We start from the raw sequence: 19323 nt of genomic DNA on the forward strand, positions 1-19323 counted from the left end.
TAATAGACTGCACTAACATCAGATGGAGAAGCCACCAGCTAACAGCCTAGCAACAGAATCATGTGACACAACCTTAAACACACCCACCTGGTTTCAGCCGTATTCCGACTCGTGTTGCCTTTATGTGGTGTAGGAAAAAATAGAGCTATTTACTCTCCAGTGCATTTCTCGTTTCAGCTTTATGAAACACTATTTCGTTTATTTTACAGAACATTAGTCAAGTTTATTTATATATCACATTAAAGCACAACAGACTTTGAGAATTACCTCAAAATGTTTAATTTCGAGATAGGCATCAATACATTTGTGTGCACTACCTTAGATTCCACCTTCAAAACCAAAGTGCCAGGATTTTATTAGTAACACAGTGCAGTCCACTATGATCAATATAATTTTACTCCATCTCTTGAAAAGATCAAACGTACGGCATATATTTTTGACCCTGTGACGACTGTATATGGAGGAAAAATTCTTAAGTACGATTCTACAAACAGTACCTGAAGTATCCAAAGCAACCTCACGACAGTTTGGGCAGTGGCATTGTTGTTCTGTGCTCACTATTGTAGGGCTGTCCGGAGGAAAAAAAACAAACCCAAAAACAAAAAAACAAAAAAACAGCCACCATCTATCTTTGGGGAAGATGCTAGCTTTTGTGGTCGCCTGATGTTTTTGTAGTTGTGAACGTTTACAGTTTTTGTCTTTTCTGTTTAAGATTCGGGGACGCTGCTAGCATATAGCTAGCTCGACTATAGCACTCGCGAAAATGAATTCCAACACGCACGTAATCCAGGTGACAAACGTTTCACCGAGTACGACGTCCGAACAAATGAGGACTCTGTTTGGATTCCTCGGAACCATAGAGGAGCTCAAACTGTTCCCGCCCGAGTGAGTATTGTGAATTATGAACTGGTAAATTATCCTCTCCTCCACTATCTATGGCGGCTCACGCGGGGCTCTTGCTGAGGCCTACAGCATCGAGCAGGCCTCGCTGCACGGTAGTGCTAATGCTCCCGCGTCTTTATTGAACGTGGCAACGCTTGCTTCTTTCAAATTAGATATGCATGTATTTAACAATACTTCAATTCTTCATCCATACGCATCTGCCAATTATCACATTTGTCGATTAAGCAATCAAAAAATTGGTAATCGTTTGTGTAAGTCGGTTATCTAACACATACACGGTAGGCAGCTATACATCCTGTTTATCGAGTTATCTGTAATCTCTCCGTCAGAAAACAAAGTCATAAAAATATACACGAGAGAAATAAGCATGAATGGCTTAATTTTAATAATCACCAGAGTTGCTCCTAATTATTTTGATTTCAAGTGGGACTTATGTGGCAGCTTTTCGTATAAAATGAGCTGTTGATTAGCATCCTAAACCAGCGACAGTGCAAAAGAACAACTAATTATGACTCTTAATGAGCAGTGGGACATTTGGTTACACGCCTGGTTGAGCTAAATTGGAATATTTCCTTAGGTGCATGCTTTGTTTAGATCCACAGTGGACAATAATGAACTACAGTACACACTGCACAGTGTTTTCTTACCTTAATTCTCTCTGTGTTGTGTTTTCTCTGTTGAATTACACGTGGCTACTGGACAGGTATGAAATAATCAAGGTGGTGATTTTCCGGGTAGATGTAGTTGTAACAATTTAGTAACTGTTTGAAAGTTTGATCGCCGCCAGTTTTATACCAGTATTGAGTTTTATCCTCATACTGTGGTGCTAAGGAGTGCAACAGGATCAGAAATGGCTGAAGAAAAAGGTTGTGTGTCACCTCTGGATGATACTGTGTTGTACTATGCAGAGGATGCAGGGAACAAGAGTCACTCCTGTGCTTTCTTGTCCCTGTGGACACAGACTGAGTATGAAGAAGGCATGTTGTCTCCCCTTGTTTGTATTCTTTGCACAACCTATCTGTATTTTCTTCCAGTGACTCTCCCTTGCCTGTGACTTCACGTGTCTGTTTTGTAAAATTCCTTGAGGCTGAGTCCGTGGGAGTTTCCCAACACCTGACGAACACAGTCTTCGTGGACAGAGCCTTGATCGTGGTCCCTTTTGCTGAAGGTGGGTATCTGTTTTATTCCTTTGGCTGTGGTCATCTCTGAACGTACGTCATAATGCGTAGGTGTATTTGTTAGACTTGCAAACACTAGAGACATTGAGGTTTCTGTTTTTCCTACTGCCATGAGAAAGCAGCTAAGCTTTTCAGTGCTTGGCATTTCTAGGTATGTAAAAGGGAAATGTACATTTGTGTCTGTGTCTTACAATCTAGCTGTAAACTTCTCTCTCTGTTATTTGTGTTGTGGTTTTCATAGTGGACAAGTCATTTGCAGAGAGCCCCTTCCTTGCTGGCTGAAAGTGGTCCTCTGATGCCATCAGGAGATTAGAAAAAATAATGGCACCAATCGCAAGCCCCTTCTCTCTCTTGTTCTGCAGTAAAATATTAACTTTTTTTTCTCTCTGTTCAAGGCATCTTTTTTGAAAAAAGAAAAAAATAGCCTCACAACTGCTTAATCAAATTAGGGGATTTGGGAGGGTGCAGGGAACTCTAATGTCCTCACATGTTGAAAGGATTTTTTATATTCTCAGATACAATGTGTGTCATGTAGTAGGCATTCACCAAACATGGGATACCCCGAGCAAGTAGAATAGTGTCAAGGCAATCCAAACATATCGGAACCATTTCTGATCCTCTGTTTATATTTTAACCTTCTGCGAATTGAAATTCGGCAGCAATGTGTTTTAATGTTGTCTTAGATACTGTGAAAGCCATCAGATCCACAGTGACATAGCAGTAAATGCTCTGCACATACACATAGGTGTTTCGGTTATTGGTTGATTTGATCATGTTTTTAGGATCGGCTTGGGTTGGGCTGTGATGGTTGGATCGCAAACTCTAGTCCAGTAGGTGCAAGAAAACCAGGAAAAGAGTCAGGGTGAAGCTCCTGAAAACTGGTCTGATCAGCCTAATAAGAGAAAACACCTGTGTGGATGTTGAATCCATCCCCTTCAAACACGCACACAAGTCTCCAAACTGAACTGACTTTTTTTTTCTTTTTTTTAATGTAAATTTCTTTAGCTGGAAACGTATCACACAGCTACATTAGAGGGAAAATATGAATACTGGATCAAAATTTGGGTCTGTTTCCTTTTGTTAACACTAATCAGACTTTAAACCAATAAAAGAAGAGAAAATGTTCGGGACATCCCTACACCAGCACAAAGCATGCCAAATAGAAGAACTAATCAGCTGTGCATGCTAGACTAGATTTTTGAAGGTGTTTGCCATCATCTGAGTTTTGGCCAGCGGGTGTTGTGGCAGTTAATTCTGATTTGGCTTTTGGTCATAATAAGCACAGAAACTGCCCTCGGCATTTACTTGCTTTATTTTCCAAAGCCTTGTATTACTGTTATTACTATAAATTACTGTATTACTGTAAATTTGCATTCCAAAACTTTCACTAACACAAGAGATAATTATGGTTTTAAGCCTCTTGATGTTGCCGTAAAAATGCATTTTTATTAACTTAATTTTTTTAATTGACCCTCTCCAAACATGACTCTGAACGAGTTGAGTGAATCTCAAGTTTAACAGTGGTGTTTCTTTTGTTGTTGTGTTTTACAGTTCTTTTTCCTGGTTCAGCCAGCCCTATTTACCAGGCCCCGCTGAAAATGCCACCAACAGTTTTGTCTTCTGCAGCCTTATCCTGTTTCTCAAGTGTCCTTTCTGTTGTGTGCGTGGGTGTGCGTGGGTGCATGTCTCCCCCCTCTCTCTCTCTCTCTCTCTCTCCCTCTCTCCCTCCCTCCCTCTCTCCTCCCTTCATAATGTAAAGAAACATGTCAGATTAAAAAATAGCCTGTTTTCAGATTGCACAGCCATGGATGATCATCTCATGAGATTTTTTTTTCTGTCATTTTTACCGTTTGGTTCTCTTCAGCTTTGGGAATATTTTTCTTATCACTACCTTTGCTGCCAATAGCCTGTAATTGTTCAGTGTAGATTATTGTTTATTTACTATATTTTTTGTGACATACTGTTGGCTAAAACCTGTCAGTACTGTATTTGATTAGCAGTACTTTACCTGGTTGTTAAGTGTTTTTTGTGGTGGGGTTGTATAAAAAAAACAAAAAGAGAGAGAACCCACCAGAAAAAGGCTAGAAAAGGTCAAATGAGTAAGCCTTTTCTGTTTTTTGTATTGGTAATGGTAAGTGATGTTGAAATGTACCCTTGTGTCTACACCCAAATCATGAACTTTGTTTTCTGTATCTCAATGTTTTTGTGTGCTTTATAGCGAAGCAGCCGGCGCGAGTCGCTTGTTCATAAAACATCTAATGAAAGTTGAGAGCACATCCCACGGGACAACTGGCTGTGCTTGCTTACGTTTGGTTCATGACTTAAAAAACAAGTACAGGTGATAAAATCTTGGCAGTGTTGACCACAGTGTGTATTGTGACTTTGAAACTTATAGCTGCTAATCCTACAATCATATTCACAACAAAGCAAAACAGCAACAACAACAACAACAAAAGTCAGGGATCAAGATTTACAGACAAGACAAAAAAGTGGATTTTTGTTTTTCATTCTTTTACTACAGTGTAGTTAGACTGAGGTGGCTTGTCTGCAAGTCTTGTCTGAGTGTTGTCGACGTCGTCTTTGAAGATGTACTGAGATGTTCTTGGTTTTTCCTCCAGGAGTCATTCCCGATGAATCTAAAGCTATGTCGCTGTTGGCTCCAGCCAATGCTGTGGCAGGAATGATGCCCGGTGGAGGCCTTCTTCCGACACCGAATCCTCTGGCATCTGTGAGTTTTTACATTTTCACATAACATATCATACAATAATATTTAACTGTTATTTGATCAGGGGAAAAAGATATTTTAGATGTTAATGATTTTCTAAAACTGCTCCTACCTTCTCTGCAGCCATCAATCAAAATTTAACTTGGAAAAGGGCATGAATCTCCCTTATTGCAATAAACAAACACACAGCAGGCTTTTTTTCGTCTTGGTGGGGATATTTGGTAACATTTATGTCTAAAAGCACAGTAATTCATTCAAACTAAGCAAGCTGCTGGTGGTTCAGAGTTAGCAATGCTACTATTTGATCAGATTTAGCTACTGGACCACAGATTTTGACTAGCAGGTGCTTGGAGCCTGCTGAACACACTTTTCTCTGATCCGTCACAAAGCCTTAGGCCCATTTGCAAGCACCCCTCTTCTTTCTAAAGCACAATTATCTGAAAATAACAAAAACAGTACATCTGAAAGTATCCTATTAAAAAAAAATCCCCCCTCCAAAACGTTACATAAATAAAGCGTGCTATGCTTTTTACCTCTACAATATATTCTAGTGTCTATGCTCCACATTTCAGATGGGAGCGACACCATTTGGCGGTCTTGGAGCTCCTAGCATTGAGCAGATGGCTGCTATGGGAATGCCCGGACCGAACATGAACCCCCAGGTGAGGATCAGTTACCTTCATAGCGCCGTTTAAGTTCAAGAAAAAAGTTCTTAGTTCTTAAAATCATAGTAATATCCTTGTCTTCCTTTCTTTCCAGGCTCTTTCCGCAGATTTCCTGAAGCTCATGCAATCCATGGATCCCAAGTAAGAAAAGTGCAGACACAGACGGGTTGTGCAGTCCAGTCAGCATACATATTTATTTGAGCAGTGTCTAAATAATTGATGCCATTTGCAGATTGAACCTTGCAGCTGGATTGAACTTGAGTCCAGGGCTGAAGGCTGATGCATCGAATAAGGAGATTGAAGAGGCCATGAAGAGAGTCCGAGAGGCCCAGTCTCTTATTTCTGCAGCTATTGAACCAGGAAGTGAGCGCGGTTTCAAAGCACGCTTCAAATATAACTGTACCAGAAATACTTGCTTCATATAGATTATGTGTTATCGGAAATTACTTCTCAGTTTACCTGTTTATTGATGTTTAGAGAGCAGTAAGTAAATGTATAATACATGTATAACTTTCTTTACTGTTGCAGGTAAGAAAGATGACAAGCGCAAACATTCCCGCTCCCGTTCGCGTTCACGGCGTAGACGAACCAGATCTCGTTCAAGACACAGGTAAAGATGCGTCGACGGCAATGTCGGGTGAAGCCTTTTTAGTTTCATAATTAGTATATTTTTGAATATTAATTGTTTGTAAATGTGCTGCTGCTTATTTTGAGCAGACGTTCGAAGAGCAGATCTCGGCGTAGGTCTCATTCAAGGAGCAGGAGGAGGTCCAAGAGCCCACGGAAGAGGAGGTCCTACTCCCGGGATCGAAGCCGTCGCAGTAGATCTAGGTCAGCTGTTATCCTGAGGAGCAAAATGGCTCCTGTGTTTCATTTCATTCAAAGTGTGCTTGGAGACCAGAGGTTGATCATTTCAAAATTGAAATTTGTCAAAAATATTTTTGAGCTTTAGTTTTTAACGTTGGCAGTGGGCAGCTCCAGGTTTTGAGACTTTTCAGGCATGAAAATGTTTGGTAATGTTTTTGTTTGCTTTCATCTCGTACAGAGACAGGAGGAAGGAGGAGAAGTCCAAGAAAAGATCCAAGACTCCCCCCAAAAGCTACAGCAGCGCCAGGAGGTCTCGGAGCATTAATCGGTGAGTAGTCTTGAATACGGTGTGATAATATGATGAAATGCAGGTGAGCCAATTTACAGTGTGAAAGACCAGAAGCTCTAACTCTTCTATAGACAGCAGAAAATCAAGTAAGTCCTGAATAAATGATGAGGATGTTTTTATGAATGTTACTTATTTTTACTCCTTTGTGTGTCTCAGGAGACACAGGCGAAGTCGCAGTGCTTCTCGCTCCCCTAAGAGAAGGGTCTCCAGGTCTCCGTCCCCCAGACGGTGAGCTTTCTCCATCTGATGTACAATGAAGTTTATTTAATTTTGAGTGCCAGTTTAAAAATATTTTTGTTCTCTTTACAGCCACAAGAAAGAAAAAAAGAAGGACAAGGACCGTGAGAAGGAAAGGGACCGAGACAGAAGGGAGGACAGGGACCGCAGCAGAGACGAACGCGAACGCTCCAACAGTAAGAAAAAAAAGAGCAAAGACAAAGAACGAGATCGGGACCGCAAGTCCGACAGCGAGAAAGGAGATGTTAAGGTATGTAGAGCAGGCACTGTTTAGAGACAGGTGGCTGGATGCATTACTCTGCTCGTCATTAACGTGATTAAATGCGGCACAGGTGACTCGGGACTACGATGAGGAGGAGCAGGGTTATGACAGCGAAAAAGGAGAGGAGGAGGAGGACGAGAGGAAGAGCGACTCTGACTCAATCTCGTCCCCGAAAAGCCAGGAGGAGATGGAGAGATCTGAGGGTCAAATCCCCAAAAAGTCCAAACTGAATGGAGATGATCACCACCAGGAAGACATGGAGATGAGCGACTAAAAACGTCCAAACCAGATAGCATCGTCTTTTCACTGTCCTTTTTATATTTTTAATATAGGCCACGATATGTCTGTGCCTGATCGCTCCAAGTTAAACAGATTTTGTCTTAACTGTAGAAACACTGCAAAGGAGGGTGGGCAGTGGGGTGTACGGAGGGGAGGGGGAGGCAGAACTTTTGTAAAGATATAAGAAACAATTACTAAAATATGAAGAACATGAAACCTGGTTTTAAATTGTCATTGCTGTACTTTTTAAAGATTTTGTCATTGGAGTTTGTTTGTCTTTCTGACAGTAGAATACGCAGCGTTTTCCTCTAAAAACGCAGCATCTGTAAATATTTTACTGGTCAGGACTTTGTCCTCATTCACACTGCTCGTTGTTTGCCACTCACCGTTTTATTTTTTCCAAACGAACCGTTTTGCTTTAACTGTGTAACACACCCAGCTGTTTCATCTCTACTGACCTATTTACAACCCTTTATTATTGTACATTGTAGATTGAAATGTGTTGTGACAATGAAATATGTTGTCTGCAATAGAATTTCCAAAGGACACAAATAAAATTGGGGTAAACTGTCAAGTTGCGCCACAAGGGTCCTTATTTTGAAAAATAATTGCTACGATGGGATTTATTCTGTGGTTATGTTCTGGGTGCCTGGCAACTGTTAACCTTCACTCAGGTGTTGTCACGTTATGGTTCAGTCCTAATCTCTACATTCATGGAGTTTCTTTCCACTGAAACCTGAGGGATAAACTATACATGCTTACTGTTGCCATGTACAGAGACTTTGCCTGAGAATTAAACAGCTCAGTGCATTGTGTGTGTGTGTGTGAAAGAAAAGTACTAAATTAGAGGCATGCATGCAGTGGTGTGGAGAAGTCATGAGCCAGCCAGTAATAAATATATTTTATTTCTCTCAACCACTTACTTTGCAGTAGTTAGAACTGTACAGAGGGTGGGGGTGCCACAATTTATATTTGTAGATAAAGCCTTCCTCCTGCACATATTCTTTATAAGCCCCTCCCACCTCAGGTGCAAGTGCTTGTTTGTCAAAAGTAATTTAATTCTTAAACTCTTGAAACAAAGAGTAACCCTTGAAGCTTTTTTTCCCTGAACTGGTGGGTGTCTGACTGTTTTAGGCTGCGTATAGAACAAAATAACTGAATGTGCATCAGAAATGAGTGAGGATGGTCTCTGCCTATGCAGCTACCCTTGGAAAAACCTGGTAACTGTTCCAATGGTCATCAAACCACATCTTTATCGATATGTACTGAGGTGTCAACACTCACCATTAAGGGTACAGGACAGGTCGTCATGTTTTACTTTATATATCAACTTTTTCTCTTTTTTTTTCTGCTTTGTTTCAGAAACCACGTGAACAAAAATATTCTGAAAGGCTGCTGCGGATTCTCTTTTCTGCCCAGTCAAGCTATAAACCAAACTTTCTATCGCAGCTCCGTTTTAGTTGAACAAAAACTGAAATATTGACTATTTGACAACCATGTCTTGTCCCATTGTCCAGTAAAACGCAAAATAAAGACTTATAAACCCACAAAGGTTAAAAAAGAAAAAAAGAGGAAGTGTAGGATGCCCCAGAACGAGCTCAGAATAAAAGGATACCCAGATGAGGTGTCGTATCCGTGCCACGCATGTTTTAATATGACCAAGTTAGAAAAAACACAAGAGTGCAAACATTAGATATGTGGCTTTTTATTTCGGTACATTTTATATGAAAATAGTGTCGCAGACTTATACAACAGTTTTTGCTGTACAACTGACATTTAGACATGGATGAATCATTTCCTACAGAAAACATGTCAAATCCAATCAGCTGAATTCGGGAAGGAGCATCAAATAAATGTAAAGCATTATGTCAGTGAAGAGGCACACTTCCACTAGCTGCGCCTGCCTGTACTATGGAATGTGAAAAGTCAAACTGCATTTGGTTATCATACTAAATATGCATATGTAAGCACGGTGTTTCAATGATTAGGATGCTGAACAACTCTGAGCCACCAGTACAATAGCAACATCCCACAGAAAGCTGTCTGTATCAACATTAAGAGCTCATGAACCATAGCAGCACCTACGAAGACTCCTTAGAGTTAAACCCTTCCTTCCTTCCTTCCTTCCTACAGACTGATATTGAGCTTCTTCACACAGCTGACAGGTTATTGGTTCCACACATCTCCAGGGAGTAGAAAGAAAAAAATCCAACAAAACAATTAAGAGATTCTTTTTTTTTTCTTGTTAAAGCAACATAAGTATGTACAAAAAAAGCAACTCCCACCATTTACAAACCAACAGTCTCAAATTATGTCACATGATGCATAAAAATAAAAAACATTACACAACTCTTCTTTTTGCAGAGGATGTCTGAAACCCATAAACACGTAGGAATAAAAAAAGAAAGTAAAAGACAAATCAATAACTGAACATGTATTTCTATAGTGTGCGGTGGAAATGCCTGATTTTTGTTAAGTGTAAGAAAAAAAAGGGGCATGAATGCTCTACTTACTGATTCCCAGACACCTGCTCACTGTACAATCCCCAGAGTTCCTCTTTTAGCACAACTGTGCGGTTGGTTACACAGTTAAAAAAGAACAACAAAACAATCTGATGAAGTAAAAAACAAAAGGCTGGGTTAGCCTAACTTACACTGCCCTGTCGCTCAGACTTCGCAGTACCATTAAAATCTGCAGCATCGCTACCACTGCCGCCATTAAAAGTTAATATTTCAAATGCAGGTTTAAAGATTCAGCTTCACAACATGAGTCTAAGAAGTCAGCTGGAAGGCGAGTAGGTGTAGTGGATCCAAATAGTGCCTCAAATATTCACTGACTCTGTGCCAGTAAAAATCATCGCTCACACACACACGCACGCACGCACGCACACACACACACACACACACACACGCACGCACGCACGCACGCACACGTTAAAAATGTGCACAGTTAAAGTGGAATTCTACGGAAAACTGATTTTTTTAAGGACTTTTATCTACAAAAAGTACTCAGCTTTATACAAAACAAACTTCTCAAAGGATTATAAAGGCCACCTTAAGAAAAAACTAATTAAATTAACCTCACATCCCAAGAATATCGTTGAGTCAAATGTCAAGCTTATTCTTGGCATTTCAAACTTACATCCAAATTAAAATAACAGACCTTTCACTTTCTTGTTTACTTAACATGGCCGTTATAATCCTTTTTTTTTTTTTTTTTTTAAGTAACACTTTTTTAGTAATAATTCGACCCCTTTGGACATTTACATTTCATCCATAATCATTAAATAGGAATAGTCTAGTGTGTTCTTTAATAGAGTTCTTACACAGGCCTGTAACATAGATTAGGACATAAATTATGATATGTAATTTAATAAATGTAAGATCATAAAATATTTTTTAAAAAAAGGCTGATGATTTTTCACGAGTGTTTTGAAAAGTGAAAAATTGATCTCAAAATCAATTTCAAGTGGAATTCCTCTCCAGCGTCTCTCACAGTCACTCAGTGCTTTAACTACACATCAGTTTAAAACAGTCCCTTTATGAACATTACTTACATACTTAAATACAAAGCATCAGCTGAGCTGCTGTTTTTCGTACTCGTACTGAATATACAGAAAATTCACCTGCTGTGTTGTTTCTCATATTAACTCCAATGCCCCTTCACTGATGAGATTCTCACAGTCACCTGCGCTTCCTGCCTCGGACGCTGCATCGAATCAAATCTAAAAGGTAAAGTTCAAACCTGCGACACGAGGAGATGTCGAACAACCCGCTACCTCCGATTTAAATTTAGGTGTGTTAGGCTGTCTGGTCGCCGTCTGTATTCAGAGTCGGGGCGGGCGAGGGGTAGTCGCAAAACACAGTTTTTATTCCTCATGTTTTTTGTTTTGTTTCTTAAATTCAAAAAGTACCCTCTGTAGCATAATGTTGCCTCGTTGCTTGTTTGCGGTTCAGTGTCCAGTGTGTGAGGTTAAAGGTCGGGGAAGCGGCTAGGGTCTTCTTTATAATCATTGGGAATGCTAAAAATGGATTCATCAAACTCATCGTAGCGAAACTCCTGAAACGTCACCGTGGCCGTGATCGTAGGAAACACGGGGATGTCTGCGGGGAGCCGAGAGCACAATTATATGGATGACATGAAGAACACATCACACGAAAAAGTCATGAACATCAATCAGCAGACTACTGTTTGCAAAACCATATAAAACCCTGCTTACCGAGCTTGACGGGAAAGCCAGGGGGGAGCTTCATCTGAACAAACTCCCTGAGTTTATTAAAGTGCTTGAAGGGTGCAATCACTTCCAGAACATTCAGTAACCTGAGGGACACGAGAACCCAAATCAACAAACAAAAACAAAGTCTATTTTACTAAAGCATTTAGGTCTCAATGAATGAATAATTTCCCCCTTTATCCCCACTAAACAAGCCTGAAAATACCAATAGAAAATGATGCTGCCTGCTTTTTAATAACCATCTGGAGGGCAGCTTAAATGAAGACTTACGATTCGATGCTCAGAGGGAAGTCTTGACTCATGGCTATTGTGGCTTTGAAGTTTTTCTTGCTCTCCTTGCACACCAGCTCTCTTCCTAGATGAGGAGCTCTGAGACAGAAAATTGTATCCCACGATGAAGGCAGTTCAGTCAGGAAGAGCTCACAGCTCATTAATGCAGACATGGAAAACTACCAGTGTTCTTCCAGTAACTAAAACATCAACCTATGTGAATATTGCATTTGGCACACGTAGAGATTCCTGCTTTATTTATTCCCAAACACTTCAGACACCTACTTTCCATTGTCAGCCGTGATGTATTCTTCCCAGGATATAGTGTTGGGTGACGGGGGGGTTAGAGATTGCCTTCTTGCTGGCTAAAAGTCAGAAAAGAGATTAAAAAAAGGTCATGGTTAGGCTAAAGTGTAAAATACTGAAAGGTCACACTTAAAAACAGTGAGTGAAACTAACAAAAAAAATGTTAAAACTGATCTAAGTTGTGACATACAGATGTTTTTTGTCATTACTTTTATATCAACATTAGTGTTTACCTACACACCTTTAATTTTTCCCCACAGAGCAATGACATACACGGCACATGCCACTAGAGGGCCCCAGCGCATCACTAAGCTGTATACTTTTATGCTGACATAATTAACAGCCATCCAACAACAGCAAAGTAACTTTATATAATAAGCTAAATGTTAGCATAGTATTAAAGCTAAATCAGTAATTACTAAAAGCGGGAATCAACCAAACTTAATCTAGAAAGTCCTGATTCAGTGATGTTAAATCTTTAGTTAATTCAGCGGGTGAGCGTCACAAACGGTCACAGAGAAGAAGAAGGAGGAGAAGGAGAGCTGTTGATGCTGTTGTGCCGGCCTTGAAATTAGATTCTATGTTATTGTTCATGGTTGATAACAACTGTGTGAACCAGTGATCTTAACTGAATAAACAGGAGCTGCACAGTAAACAGCCTTCAAATGTTAAGCTTTGTTGAAATTCAGCTGTAACGCTGCCGTATCAGATTCATTCACCAGATCATTTTTATCAGCTGAAGTGAGTGACTCTCCCCACGAGCAACGAAGGATCAAAGACAACTTTCTTCAAAAGAAATAATTTTTTTTTTAAAAACAAAAAATTGGAAAACGTTTGGCGCTTGGCCTTCTTGATTTAATGTTCTTCTTCGGTGTCAGTTCATATTAAGATTGGACGATCTGTTCTGGATGACTCTGAACTACGAGGTGCTTTGACAGTCTGCTATTCCTAAATATTAGCTCCCTGCTCTGCCAGAGTTCAGATTTTTTTTTAAATCACTATTAAACCAGCCGATCTCTGTTTTGTAAGCTGTGGTTGAGTACGACAACTAGGGCAGAAGAATCTGAAAACAGGTTCTGGATGACGAGACACCTCTGTGCCAAGAGATGGCTGACATAAGGTGTGCAGCCTTATTATGTCCTCTCTCACACTGTGTACCAGGCCTGGCACATTGTTGTGATGAGGACAGAGTACACACAGGCTGTGGAGACCTTGATCTGCTGGCATGCCGGACCTGCTCCCCCATCATTCCACGGCACCGGGAGGGGGGGGTTAGCTTTCATCCGTGCGATCAATAGTGTCCAGCTCTATTCCAAAGCCTCCCACGCTCTGCCTGCGTCCACAGACTGACTTGTTCTCTCCTGCTGTAGTAAACACCGTTGCGTCACAGCAGCTGCTTATCTCATCCACTTCCCATGTATCATTTTCCACAGGTGTGGAGGCGAGACTATTTTCACATCAAAACTAAAACAAAAAATGATATCCCTTCAAACTGTTTTCCCCCCCCACTTTAAACAAGAGCAGGCACCAATTCACATCAGCACAAAGTTCTGACAGACAACAGAGAACACTTTGATGAAACAAAGCCCAACACAGAACACAGGACGGTCAAAAACAGAACAAAAAGCCGTGAGCGTCCATTGTGTGTCGAGAGGCTTTATGTTCACAGAGTGGTTGTGTTTACGGCTTCCTCTCGAACATACTATAGTGAGGGGATGGTGGGTGAGCGATGAACAGCTTAGTAGCTTTCACCACTGGGGGGCAGTGGTAGAATTTGAATCCATGCAGAGTGGCTCAGGGGCATTTGTTCATTCTGTCTTCAAACAAATAAAAACATCAAAAGGAACATTAGTGGGGATCCAGTCAGGAATTTTTCAATAAACCATACAAAGTGGCTCGACAGGGTCCGTTTCTGTAGGATTTATCTTTGTATGGACACGGGGGTGAGGAGTACTGTGAGGTTTATTTTGTCTGAGAGGCTCGTGTCCTACCCCAATGTTCCAGCGGGACAGGACAGTTTCAGGATTGGACTGGTGGTTACGCTGCAGGTATAAGTAAAGACAATGTTTATCGACAAAGTGCTGGAGGTGTACAGGTGCACTTGATACACAGGTGCACTCGAGGATTCATGTTAGAACAAACTGACCCAAGTTAAAGAAAAAAAACTGTAACACAAATTTAACGACTTTAACTTCACTGCTGAATGAGAACCTGTGGGAAAATGAACTAGAGAAATGTAAATTAAGTACATTTCAGTGCCCATCAAACCTGCAGCACTGTATCTCCCTGTAGAAATAAAAAAGGTTAAAAGAAGTATGGTGACAAACGTTTAGTGATAAAAACTGCATTTCCTGGCCCAAACAGAGTCACCCTTCACAGATTCAGATGTTAAGCACCTAACTTCAGTTTACTACCACAAACCTTTGGTCTCCACTTCCCTTTTCATAAGCGAGAGGTCTTTGTTAAAATGTACTTAACTCACCTATTTAAATCTTATCAGGACCTAAAGTTTGAATTATTGGGAGCACGACCACTTTGAAGGACGCCTGGATGCCGTTACAGGCAGCTGCAGCTGGTAGCTGTCTGCCAGACTTCATGTCTCCAAATTCAAGTCACTGAACTGGACCTCCCGACTATGATTGTAGTGCTTGTGTATTTTGGCTTGATGTGCGGTTAACTTTACAGTCTGTCCAAGAAGTCTGCTGGATTCTAGCAGGACACTAGTTCATTTGATGACTGTTATTGTGTGCTGCTGCAATATAAATAAACTTGAACTGGAATGTTGCATAGCACTCCATAACTCTGTGCCTAATAATATGGATGCAGATAGCTAAGCAGCTTTTTGGCCATAGCTCATAACTTATCAATCCAACCTCTCGTCTAAATATGCTGAAGGTTGGCTCTAAAGAATTGACATGTGATGCTATAATGCTAAAGTTAAAGCTTCAAAACAGGACTTCAACTGCACATAAAATAGGCATAGCCACAGGAAGACTGTTTTTGTTTTTTTGGTTTGTGAAGTTATCAAACAAAGACACATAAATCTTTATTCATGTCAGTGATGCTCACCTCAAAGTTCTGCTCTATGAGGTTCCCTCCTTTGCTCAGACTCTCCATGATGGCTTTGTTCCTCAAGATGTCCTCCTCGCTCAGATGCTCTCTCCTCTTCCTGGACTCGAGCACCAGGCCGTTCACAGAGTAGAAATCGGCCAGAAAGTTTCCCACACGCTCCTGGAGATTAATAAACAGTTAGATAAGTTCCCCCCTGCCACAGACTGACCAATTTCCCTTTCAAACAGAAGTCAAAAGGACAAAGGATTGAGAGGGCAAAAAGCAATACTGTCATATTTCAGTCACTAACTCCACACTGCCAGATTTGTCTGTGTTGTTTTGAACCCCAATCCTGTCACCTGAGCTCCCTTCCTGGGGTCATCACTGCCTCTCTGATGTATTTACTGCCTTTCCTTCCTGGTGTGGGGGTTACAACAGGAAATATGATATGTTGGCACTGGAATTTGAAATTGCCAATAAATAAAAACGATGAAGCTAAAGAAGAAAAACACCTTTGTTATGAATTAACACTGAATAGTTTACCACCAAACGCTCAAATTTCCCCGTCGGCAAAACAAGGCCATCGTCTTATTATTATAGTAAGGACTCATAAATACACACACTTAACAACATTAGCAAAATCTGTTTATGTTTCATGTGTCTGGAAGAAAAAAAAAAGGTTTTGGTATCCGTCCATATATCTGATGATCATCAAATACATGGTATTAAAATCTCATATCGATCAGGCTTCAGATCCGGTCTAAAGGCTGCTGATGTTCTTTTCAGGTCCGGTTTTTTTAAAGAAAACAGTCAAAAACAAAACAAAAAAACACAACAACCTAAAAATGAGATATTGCAATCAATGTCACGTTACACACTGATATATCTGTGAAACCATAAGTAAAGTTTAATTTCACCAGCTATCCCAGTCAACTGAGTTATAAAGTACAAGAACTGGGTTCAAAAGTTGACTACAGTCGTTATGTCTTAAACTTTTAAAAGTCCCTGAAGGTCCACAGTCAGAGCAGAGTTTCTAAAAGCTGACAAATGACACCCACCGTCTTGTCTTCCCTGAACAGCCAACCAGTCTGCGCCCTAGAGAACGTGATGGATTTGGTGGACAGTGTGGCGGAGTACACGTCGCTGCTCATCAGAATATCCACTTCTTCTTCTGTTTCCATCTCCGACTCCTTAAAGTGTACAATAAATAAATAAATATAGCACATCATTATGCATCATGCATAGTGAACACTGAACAGCCACATCCTAGTGTTGGAAACAATGATGTCAGTCGGTTCCTCCAACTCTTTCTGAAGTGTTTGCACAAGATGTTGAACTGTTGTAGTTTCCCAGAGGGTTACATCTGTTAACATTTAGATGCCCTGACCTTTGGTCTAGTGCTGTCATCAGGTCAAATATTCCTGCTAGACATAAGAAATACCAAAATATGTAGGGACACTGTTATATAATTTACTTAAACACAACTAAACAACTTTAGATTTAGTTGTCTTCACTGTAGAATCACAAACCTGCATTTTTCAAGTCAATGACAAAACTTTAAATATGCTGCTTTGTTCTTAACAGACATCACAAATTAAAGGGCCCCAAGGGTTTCACACACCTCATGGTGTATCCGCTGGTAGACTTTCTGTTCATTATCCAGCACAACAAAAGACTCTGAGGGAATAGCATTGCCGTTAAAGATGAAACTGAGGTCACCCCGCTGGCATTTCATGTCAGTGAAGTCTATCAGGGTTGTATCCAGTCTGCATAAACACATCGTGAACATACACAGAGGAGACAAAAGTCAGAATTATTGTGAGCTCAAGTTAACTTTTCAGGCCAGCAGCACAACCGTGTCAAAACTGTGAGCGAAGACAAAACTGTGCTCGATGTTACACTTTTGAAAGGTCGGAGACAATGTGTATGGTAATCACTGCCACGGGAGTCCAACAGCACTTTTCAAAATTTTCTTTGTGTTGTCAGAGTGGGTAGTCCTGAAATAAAGCGTGACGGCAAAGAGAATAAGTGATCTGCTTGAGAAGAATGCACACAAAGCGGTAGGTGCTACGGGTAGGTATGATAGGCCTGACACACCGTGGAGCTGGTATGTAAATGAACTTGCTGTGACAGTTTTTTTCCTTTCACCCGCTCCGTCTCTCGCTCTCCCTTTTTCTCCCTACAACTCTGGCATAATAAGAGGGCATTTTGAATACCAAATTAGACAGCCAGGAGCGGTTTCACAGAATAATGACAAGCTCCACATCAAGGTTACCTCATAAGGAAGAGTGAAGACGCACACACACGCGCGCGCGCGCACACACACTTTTACAAACTCAATTCAATCCTCAAATAGACTGTGCTGATATAAACCCAAACGTAGAGGCATAGGTTTACGTGCGTGATAAAGGGGTGGCAGGATTTGTCATATATGTATGAAAATCTATGTGCATATGCTGTAAATGTGGAAGCCAGCCCTCAAGCCTGCATAGCGTTGGATTTTTGCCTGAAAGGCGCTGGAGCACAGCGGCATATATTCCTACTGTAGATTCACTGTTGAGACTGTGTCAGCATGTGTCAGGGTGTGATGAATTTCTGCTGATGCTCTTTGTAAGTGAGCTACTCAGCACAGTAGACTGTACAGTAGCTTCATCTATGAGACTGTGATTTAAAGCGAAACAGAAGGAAGAGTTGTGCGCACAGAGGGATCGCTGTTCGGCTTCCTCGTACTGCTCATACTGCAGGCGCTGATTTCACACTCTAGTTAACAAAACTGAGAAACTGGAAGTAGAGAAAAGAAAGACGAGTGGATGCTGTGTACAGCAGCAGTTACAAATAAACCAGCAAGCCTTAAAAACAAAGTGCACGAAGAGCAGGCTTTCTCTGGGAAATGTTTAATATGGCAGGGCTTACATCTTCTGGTTTACTTTAACAGGCAGCTTGAGAAGTGACTGAGTTTTGAAATGTCAGAATGCTATTTAAATGAACATTTGTTGACAGGACTTGCCTGATGTTGATGCCTTGTTTGTAGATCTTGCAGGCATCTGAAGGCAGGATTCTGGAGAGCAAAGGCACTGCAACATGAAAAGATACAGTAAGGGTGTGTAAAACGTCTAAATTTAGAAAGCACATTTGAGGAAAAAAAACTGCAGATTTCAAAGCTTTGGTGGCATATAAACCTGGAAACTAGAGTGCCACATACCAGAAGTAGTTCAACAGCTAAATATTTAATAACTCACAGTCCCTATCGTATTAAGTAACTGAAGGCATGATACTCTACTTGCTGCTCCAAAGTACAGAAGAATAGTTGCGCATTAACAAAAACAACAACAGAAAATAAAGACCAGTCAATAAGCAAGATGTGCATCTGATACAAGTCTGTGTTGTTCTCCGAGCACACAAACCTTAAAAATATAACTTTCACTATTACACCATCTCAACTGGCAAAAATATATCCTTATGTAACCATTTTACATTTTGTTACCATCACGTGTGTGTTACATAACCCTATTCACCTTGTCAATAATTCACAAAGACACACTGAGTACACAGAAATCAGCCCAGGCCTACAGTCCTGGGTTTGGTCTGCAAGCTAAGCAAATGCTGATGCTTGAGCTCTAGTGAAGGCATTTCGTCTATCGCCACACACCGTGCTCCATCTGTGAGGTCCGCTGTTATGTTTTACCCGCTGTTATGTTTTACCTGATGTATTAGATCATTAAAGGTGAGACATCCATTTTAAAGGAAGGCGTATTGGCTCATTTCAAACAGGCACTATCATTTTCAGCTTGACGTCACTCAACGTCCCTCATGATACACGGTAATCCATCCGTAACCACCTGAACACTAAGTCTGTTCTTCTCCCTGAGATTCCTTAGTGTTCGTTTTTCAGAACAATGACATGTGATTCATTTCCACAGTGGATCAAATCTGAGAAACTGTCAAAGGAGAGCAGACAGAGAAACTTGACTCACCCCAACTTTGGAAGTCCCAGTGAAGCTCCAAGTAAAAGTCTCCGAGCTGTGAACACAGATAAAGAAAAATCAATAAGGAGTGA

General features: G+C 40.7%; 2 protein-coding genes across 5 annotated transcripts in view; one reads left to right on the forward strand and one right to left on the reverse strand.

The window, feature by feature from the left end:
- Window positions 1-463: 463 nt before the first annotated feature.
- Window positions 464-7979, forward strand: LOC113006722 (uncharacterized). Of its 2 annotated transcripts, XM_026142856.2 has the most exons (12): window positions 464-885; window positions 1938-2071; window positions 4700-4809; window positions 5379-5468; window positions 5566-5612; window positions 5704-5834; window positions 6000-6081; window positions 6189-6302; window positions 6517-6606; window positions 6784-6855; window positions 6937-7114; window positions 7197-7979. In XM_026142856.2, the coding sequence occupies exons 1-12, from the start codon at window positions 764-766 to the stop codon at window positions 7398-7400; spliced, it is 1374 nt and encodes a 457-aa protein (XP_025998641.1). In that variant the 5' UTR covers window positions 464-763; the 3' UTR covers window positions 7401-7979. The 2 variants fall into 2 exon arrangements, with proteins under 2 accessions (XP_025998641.1, XP_025998643.1); XM_026142858.2 differs by lacking the exons at window positions 464-885; window positions 1938-2071 and adding an exon at window positions 4179-4419.
- A 2595-nt stretch (window positions 7980-10574) lies between these two features.
- Window positions 10575-19323, reverse strand: part of LOC113006721 (ankyrin repeat domain-containing protein 13C) — a 35159-nt gene continuing 26410 nt past the window's right edge. For 2 of the 3 annotated variants that reach the window (XM_026142855.2, XM_080290014.1), the window contains exons 5-13: window positions 19241-19286; window positions 18274-18340; window positions 16888-17032; window positions 16325-16456; window positions 15285-15446; window positions 12195-12274; window positions 11910-12008; window positions 11625-11725; window positions 10575-11508 (exon numbers count right to left, since the gene is read on the reverse strand). In XM_026142855.2, the coding sequence (XP_025998640.2) occupies window positions 11378-11508; window positions 11625-11725; window positions 11910-12008; window positions 12195-12274; window positions 15285-15446; window positions 16325-16456; window positions 16888-17032; window positions 18274-18340; window positions 19241-19286 (963 nt within the window). In that variant the 3' untranslated portion in view covers window positions 10575-11377. Of the gene's footprint in view, window positions 11509-11624; window positions 11726-11909; window positions 12009-12194; window positions 12275-13972; window positions 14258-15284; window positions 15447-16324; window positions 16457-16887; window positions 17033-18273; window positions 18341-19240; window positions 19287-19323 lie in introns of those variants that run through there. The other variant, XM_080290013.1, reaches the window with a different exon arrangement.

Source organism: Astatotilapia calliptera, chromosome 15 (assembly GCF_964374335.1).
Source record: "Astatotilapia calliptera chromosome 15, fAstCal68.1, whole genome shotgun sequence".
NCBI lineage: Eukaryota > Metazoa > Chordata > Actinopteri > Cichliformes > Cichlidae > Astatotilapia > Astatotilapia calliptera.